The sequence below is a fragment of the Nicotiana attenuata genome, unplaced genomic scaffold, assembly GCF_001879085.1.
Source record: "Nicotiana attenuata strain UT unplaced genomic scaffold, NIATTr2, whole genome shotgun sequence".
NCBI lineage: Eukaryota > Viridiplantae > Streptophyta > Magnoliopsida > Solanales > Solanaceae > Nicotiana > Nicotiana attenuata.
The window spans coordinates 27,625-36,028 of NW_017670364.1; the positions used below are offsets into that span (position 1 = coordinate 27,625).

At 34.4% G+C, this 8,404-nt stretch overlaps 1 protein-coding gene across 1 annotated transcript; it reads left to right on the forward strand.

Annotated features, from left to right (window-relative positions):
• Positions 1–4,411: 4,411 nt before the first annotated feature.
• On the forward strand, positions 4,412–7,761 carry LOC109238399 (trihelix transcription factor GT-2-like). The gene is made up of 2 exons (XM_019404847.1): positions 4,412–4,928; positions 5,587–7,761. The coding sequence occupies exons 1-2, from the start codon at positions 4,639–4,641 to the stop codon at positions 7,265–7,267; spliced, it is 1,971 nt and encodes a 656-aa protein (XP_019260392.1). The 5' UTR covers positions 4,412–4,638; the 3' UTR covers positions 7,268–7,761.
• The last annotated feature ends 643 nt before the right edge of the window (positions 7,762–8,404 follow it).

An 8,404-nucleotide genomic window follows, 5' to 3' on the forward strand; every position in this document is an offset into this window, starting at 1 on the left:
GAACCCGTCAACAATACTCTCCCTCCGCCCCTTGATACTATTATTACCTTATAACAACATCAATCAAACTGAAAAATTGACCTAAAAAGTTATTGCAAGATTAACGTGGGGATATATAATATTAATCAATTAAAACTAGGGTTTGAAAATAAAGCAATCAACAATAAGTGATTCGGTTAAAAATTAAAACAAAATTTGAATTACAACTGTACAAAAGATGTTTATCAAAGTGTCTTTGTAACAATTTAAAATATGGATGTTGACACATCATCTTCATCCAACTCATAGCATTAACTTCTTCAATAATATATTTATGGGGCTTGGAATAGTATATTTATATTACAATGATTACAATCTCATATATGTATTATTATTACTAACATGAACACACCGCCTATTTCATTCTGTATTTTCTAAAAGTAAACTCATTGCTAACAAGAGCCATTTTCACACTGTCATCAAGGATTTCTAATTCAGATTAAATCATAAATTAAATTAATTAATAATGTCACTTAGAAGAATCTTTCTTTGTTGCCAATAAATTGACAGTAAGTAGTGCTTGGCATCAATTATTTCAGTCTACCTTACACCTTTATCTACATAATACTATATCATAAAATACATCATTTTCGTCATTAAATACCAAGTTTATTAACCAATAGTGGGTGCGTGGATTAAAATTAATTATTTACCAGCGTTTGCTCTCATGGAAACAGTCCGTTCAATCATAAAAAAAAGAACTGATTTTCTTTTTATGGTTAAAATCAAATGCCAGCGTTTGAACCATAAAGTTCGAAGTACCTAATCCTTAGTTTATAATTTTTAATTTTTTTTTAAAATGATAAATAATAAAGAATGGCTTAAACAAGTTCGACTACTTAACCATATAATTTGATATGACTTTTACAGTTTTCAGAAGTTCGTTTATTTAAGTTTTATAATTCTAGATTTTGATGTTTTATTTTAATTATCGGTTAACATTTCAACCGTTAGTTGAGCATTTTTCACTATCATTTACTATATCATAAGTAAATTAAATTAGAAAAATAAAATGTAATTCGAGTACAGTGAGAGAAAATGCGGCTAGTCTTCTCATCATCAATTACGTGCCATTCACCTCTTTTTGCTGTCCTCTCCCTAAAAATATATGCAACAAAAGAACGGTGCCCCATTTTGCTTCTCATACTTAACAACCTTTTTGTATTTTCACTTTTATACCCTTTTGTCTACAATATCTTTTTATATTCTTATAATAATTCACTTTCTTAGTTTAAATGACCAATATAACACTAATGCATTATTGTTATTGATGCCATCGGCATACCAACAATAAAAAATCCAGTGAAATCTTCCAAGTGAAGTCTTGGAAGAGTAGTGTATACGCAGATCGTACCCCTACCTTATAAAGATAGATAGGTTGTTTCCGAAAGATTCTCGGCTCAAAAACAGTAAAAATAAAGCAACAAAGCAACAGAGAACCATTATCATACCAAGTAAAATTAATACATTTAAAGTTTTTACTTCATGATTTGATAAGTTTTATACCGGTTATGAGCCTACTGTACCGTCTGTTTTGTCAGAATTTAGGATTAACAATGTGAGCAAACGCGCTGAGATGGAGTTATGCATTTGATTATAAATGTCTAATTATTGCTTCATTTGCATTTAATGGATTATTGATTGGTAGGGTCCACAGGTCGCCATTGGTTACTCCAAACCCTTTGGTAAAAGAAAAAAATTGACTCTATAAATTAACACACTGTCTGAGCTATTTGCAATCATATGCAAAATAGCCCCACCTTTTATCATTTTTATCTTTTCAATAGGGTATGAGTAGAATTTCCATTTTTTAACTCTCAGAATATACGTTAAACGGTTAAAGAGTGTTAATTCCTTTTCGATGTTTTATGTGATGGCCTACTCTTCTCTTAAGGGTAAATGCTTGTGCACAACATAATATTATGTACCCTAAAGTTTGCAATTTGTTTTACAATTATCTTCCATTTGCTTATCCGTTCATCAAAGCCTTAGTCTTTATCTTTCGTCTCAAAAATATCCGTCCCGTAATTAGTACTGGCGAAGTCACATGGTCACAAGGGTGGTCTGTTGACCACCCGAATTATGTATATAGATAAAATATTATGTTTTAGAGGTATATAACACACATTGAACATCCTTTGTCGGAATTTTTTTTTTACTTCTTTTAAACTTGAATATCCTTGGAAAAATTCCTCCCGTAATGGTTCTTCACCGTAAGAGAACTTTGTGTGTATCAAATGATGGGAAGTATGTTAAAAAGGAAAAACTTGAAAAAAGGAACTTATACCATCTTCTTGTTCTATTTTTATTTTTTTTAAAAAGAACTTTGCTCCCTTTTTTTTCACTTTCGGCTTAAAATAATTAAAAAAATAAATGATAAGAACGTTCTGTGTTTGAAATTTTCTACCATTTATGATGGTAGGTTGCAGGCCTAACGGAGTTGGACAGAATTTACTTGATTTCGATATGTTTGCCTATGACCTACATCTAACTAGTTTAATTTAAGGAATTCAATATACATGGATCTCACTTTTTAAAAAGACCTCTCGTAAGTTCCGCTTGAGTTTTCTTTTCCCTTTGGTTTCTTCCTGTCCACAATAAGTGACCAATTCATCTTTTTTTATTTTGGTCCAAAATAAATGTCCATTTATATAATAAAAAGCAATTCAATTTATTTTTTCAAAATTACATTTATGTACGTATCCCTAAAAAGTCTTTTACTCCTCACATTAAATTATGGTATACGCCTAGAACTGGTGATGCAGATAATGCGGTATTTCTTGGAATTGAAGCGAATCCAGATGAAATTTACCAAGTCAAAGCAAGGGGTTGAAAAAGCAATATTTTAGTCACACTAACAATTTTTATCTAGAATTTCGTATTTTTTGTATGTGCCTAAAGCAAATTGGTTACTTATTGTGAACCAGAGGGAGGGAGTATAACCAATTTTTTTCAAACTCTTTAATTGTCATCCTCCAACTACGTGGCTACAGAAGCACCACGTTAGTCTCACAAATTTACTTACTCAAGAAAAAGTAAAAAAAATTCTCAAAAACTATTACGCTCTTTAACTTGCAACTGACAATAATTCTATGAGTTTCTAATAGTGAAAAATATTTATATCAGTAGAAACGAATCCAGAATTGAAATTTGATGCTTTCATCATTTAGGTTTATTTAGAACATAATTTGACATTGTTGAAATTGCGGATCCAGATCTTAATAATTAGTAGTAATATATTTGCTGAAATTATTGCGATTTTTCATTTGAACCTGTTGAATAACACCTCATCCGTCTGTATACATGATCGAATAACTATAGATAAATTAATCTTTATGATGAAACATTATTTTTTACTGAAAAAAGATAACTTAAATCTTACTGTAATTAAATTATTTCTTAATCTTCTAAACAACCTTGAAGGATACTTTAGGAAATTCCCAGAATTAAACTAATCCAGGATTTATAACAAAGGAATCTCACATATCATTCATCAAGTGAACTAATATAAAATTAGTCAGATTAGCATCTACATGATTTAAAAGGTCAATAGGATTCATGTTAGGGATACTTTTGCCTTTTCATAGCCCCCATCTACCTTCGTAACCCCCACGCCCAACCCCCACCCCCCCCCCCCCCTAAAAAAAAAAAAAAAACCATCTTTTCTCCTTTTTATTTGCCTTTTTTTTTACAAGTCTAGCCAACAGCCACTGAAATCCAAAATGCCTAAAAAGCAAAGATGACCTACTTGGAGCCGGCTTTTAACTATATTTAGCTGGACAGATAAAAACCAACTTATTATCTCCATCGTCGCTATCTGCAGCTTTGCTGCTGCTTCTAAGAGATTAAAAAATAAATATGCGTAAAAGATAAAAGTAAATTTATTTAATATATTGACCTTATTACTGTGGCGTACGTTAAAATTTTAATAAGTCTTATTAATATTTAAAGATATAAGCAAATGAATAAATTAGTGTAACGGCAAGCAATATTATTTTTTTATATTTATATTCAATTTTTAAAGCGGTATGACATGGCACCGTTTGGACAAGGTTTCTATAGCAATAGTGTAATTTTCTGGCGAAGGAAGTTAGGATAAGTCCCTTTCCGCATCCTAGCTCCGCCACATTCTTACTATTTATACTTGCTGTATATATACTCTTTTTCCAATCTATACCTAATATATGAGTATAAGCCAGCCTGTACATACACATTATTCATTATGTACTTTATATATATCACTAATATCTTTGTTTAGAAACAATTATTTAATCGTTTTTTTTTCCAATTTATATTTGTACCATTGCCTTCTGGTTAATTATATATATCTTGATAATAAAGAAAATAAAACTCGCTTTTGTATTCTTTTTCTTTTTTGTCTACACTTTTTCTTTGTATTTTAAGGGGTGTGAGATTGACAGACAGATCCCACCGAAATAAATTACTAACAAATTCACCACACCCCATCTTCATAAAACCCACAGAATTCACCATCTTTTTTTTGTTGCTGATATATTTTTATTATAATTTGAGCTGTAATAGAGAAGAGAGGTGACTCCTCTTTTTTCTTTTTTTAGTTCTTTCAGAAAAGAAAGAAAGATGCTTGGTGTCTCCTCAGGTCTAATGACTACTACTTCAGGTGGTGGAGGTGCGGCCAGTATTTCAGCACCACCACCACAAGAAGCTCCGGAAAGTGGCGGAAGTAGTGAGGGTGGCGGTGGTGGTGATGTGGCAGCTGCGGGTGGCTTTAGTGAAGAAGGAGAAAGAAATTCAGGTGGAAACCGATGGCCAAGACAAGAAACTTTAGCTTTACTGAGAATTAGGTCGGAGATGGATGTTGTTTTCAGGGATTCAAGTCTTAAAGGACCCTTGTGGGAAGAAGTTTCCAGGTACTTAATTTTTATTTTGTTATTAACTCCTTATCATTATCATGCATCGGATTCACAGTAACAGAATCTTTTTTGAAAAATAAATAAATTAAAGATTTTTTTTTTTTTTGTTTTTGGGAAACTAAAAGAGATCCATTCAAGTATTGCTTTTTGATGTAAAGTGTCATTGTTTTCAGTTCATTTATCAGGAATTCAGCAGTTTTTGGGGAATTCAGTGTCCAGTTTTTTTGGTTATTCAGTTTTGTTGTTATGCATTTTCCTGCCAATTTTTGCATCAAATTTAGCATGATTGGAATTCCAGTTCTTTTGTGTTTCTCTCTTTTTCTTCAAAATTCAGCAATGATAGAAAAGAATTCTAGTACAAAACCTGATATATATATATATATAGATCTTGGAAGATGACTGTATTCATTTTCTTTCTCCTAGTGTTTTAAATGGATTCTTTCCAGCTTTATATATGAGATCTTTCATTTCTTTCTCTTTGTTACATCTTAATTAATTACCTTAGTATTGATTAATGATTTCTTAATCTTTATGTTTATTTTATGTGGTAAATACAAGTATGAGATGTTGTTTTATTAAGAATACAATGAATATAAGATAAGGTGAGGTGTTAATTAGATTTGTATCTTTGTTTTATTCCAATTGTTATCTGCAGGAAATTGGCTGACCTTGGTTATCATAGAAGTGCCAAGAAATGTAAAGAGAAATTCGAAAACGTTTACAAGTATCACAGGAGAACTAAAGATGGTCGTGCTTCTAAAGCAGATGGCAAAACCTATCGCTTCTTTGATCAGTTAGCCGCTTTCGAAAACACTCCATCTCACACTTCTTTACCACCACCTCCATTGGCAGCTACTCCATTAACAATGGCAATGCCAGTGCGACCAAATTCTTCAGCAAATCCTCCAATTCCAATGTCACAAAACACATTCACTGTGTCTCACAATAACGCAGCAGCACCGACTGTTAATCATCCCTTGAACGCGTCCTCGCTGCCACTGTCACAGCCACCACCACCAACACAGCCGATAATTACAACACTGAACCAGATAAATCGGCCTCAAGGTAACACCAGCAGCTTGCTGTCAAATTCGACATCTTCTTCATCCACGTCATCAGATGAGGACATACAAAAGCGGCATGGGAAGAAGAGGAAATGGAAGGATTTCTTCGAGAGGTTGACGAAGGATGTGATTGAAAAGCAAGAAGAGCTGCAAAATAAGTTCTTGGAAACACTTGAGAAGCGGGAGAGGGAAAGAATGGTCAGAGAGGAGACTTGGAGAGTACAAGAGATGACCAGAATGAATCGGGAACATGATCTTTTAGTCCAAGAAAGATCAATGGCAGCCGCCAAAGATGCAACAATCATTGCCTTCTTGCAAAAAATGACCGAACAGAAAAACACACCAATCCCGAATATTACTAATGCTTCTCTAGCTCAAATACAATTTCAATTGTCCGAAAAGCCCCAGAGTGCGCCACCACATTCTCAGCCACAAAACCAAACACAACAACCTAAACCTGCACCAGCACCAGCACCAGCACCACCAGCACCAGCACCAGCACCAGCAACAATACCAGCACCAGCACCAGCAACGACACCAGCACCAGCTATCGCTGTATCACTACCGATGACAATACATGCCCAAGTACAAACACAAGCACCGTCAGTACCAGTGGCCAAAACCTTTGAAGCGCCAAAAACTGATAATGGTGGCGAGAATTTGAGTCCAGCAAGCTCTTCAAGATGGCCAAAAGAAGAAATTGAAGCTTTGATTAGGCTGCGGACTAGCCTGGATCTAAAGTACCAAGATAATGGACCAAAAGGGCCACTGTGGGAGGAAATTTCAGCTGGAATGCGAAAACTTGGATACAACAGAAATGCCAAGAGATGCAAAGAGAAATGGGAGAACATCAACAAGTACTTCAAGAAGGTTAAGGAAAGCAACAAGAAAAGACCAGAAGATTCCAAAACTTGCCCATATTTCCACCAGCTGGAGGCATTGTACAAGGAAAAAGCCAAGAACGAAGTTGTACCAAATACTGGCACCGGGTTTGGATTAAAACCCGAAAGCAATAACCCAATGGTTCCCATTATGGCTGAGCCGGAGCAACAATGGCCATTTCCTTCAAATCAACCACAGCAGCAACAACAACAACAACAACAAGGAATCATGAGTAATATTATTCAAGATCACGATAATGAAAGCGACAGCATGGAAGAAGATGATTACGACGATGATGAAGATGAAGGAAATGCTTATGAAATAGTGACAAACAAACAACCATCATCAATGGCGGCTGCCACGGCCACTGCTGCTACTACTGCAGTTTGAATAATTACGAAAACAAGAAAGGATATCAAATAGAGAGAGAGAGAAAGAAAAAAGCAGCAGTAGTATTATGGAGTTAAAAAAATGTTGGCAAGTGACTGTGCATTGGGAAAGGTAAGTGGGCCAACAGATTTTGCAGAAATGTCGTATTCAGAAATTGCTGTTGGCGAGAGAAGACGGTGGCTGCAGTGAAAATATCATCTGGAAATATGCAAAGGCATGTATTTTACACATTTGGGGTTTTACATAATTTTCATTTTTTTTACTCTTGGTTCGGTAAGGGGTATAGTTTTTGTGGTACAAGTTTATTTTCACTTTCATTATTTATTTATTATTTGAAAAATAAAGTTTATTGAGGGATGGGTGGAAAGAGAAGAGAGACATAAAGGAATAAATGCAGGGATAATGTTTGTACCTTTTTTTCTTCTTCTTCTTGTTTTGTTCATGGGTGTAAATGTGAGAAATTGGTTTCTACATTTATAATTTTCTTCTCTTTGCTTTAGTTATGTCCTTTTATTTCAATGATTTAATCATATTACAAGTTATTGGTAATTGCTTATGCAATGCATACGTACATTGGCGTAGGATTTTCACCAAATGAATTCAGAAAATAAAAATAACTAAACTCACCTACAAACCAAGAGGACATATACATACATACAAAGAAAATAACTTTAACCTTCCACCCCATTATTAATAACACAAATGTGAGCTTTCTTCCACGTTTCTCTCGGCGCACGTTAACATGGACTTGTTAACGTACGCAACTGGAAGCCATGAGAGGAAGATATCGACCTAAATGGAATCTAACAAAAAATCCGACTACTGATCCGAGATCAGCAGATGCAAGGAAGGCAGTAATAGAACTTTTTGTCTCACCGAAAGGGGTGAGAATTGAAGAACCAACAGGAAACAACACTCCGAGGAGCATGATGAGTGAGCAGTGCAGGCTAGAATCAGACCCAACAATCAACAATGGCAAGATGAAAGCAGTGATAGCTATGCCTGTAGCTAGTAGTGGAATAGATCGTGGATCTGGGAGCGGAAAGACAGAGATGAACTCTACTACACCAAATAGCAATGTAACAGTGCCATGTAAAACTGATAAGGCTGAAAATCTCAAAGGTACTGAACAATTGG

Excerpts from the sequence above, each read along its gene's own strand:
- LOC109238399 (XM_019404847.1), top strand. The coding sequence starts at position 4,639 with ATGCTTGGTGTCTCCTCAGGTCTAATGACTACTACTTCAGGTGGTGGA. Across the intron at positions 4,929-5,586 it reads TTGTGGGAAGAAGTTTCCAG|GAAATTGGCTGACCTTGGTT; the intron begins GTACTTAATTTT and ends TGTTATCTGCAG.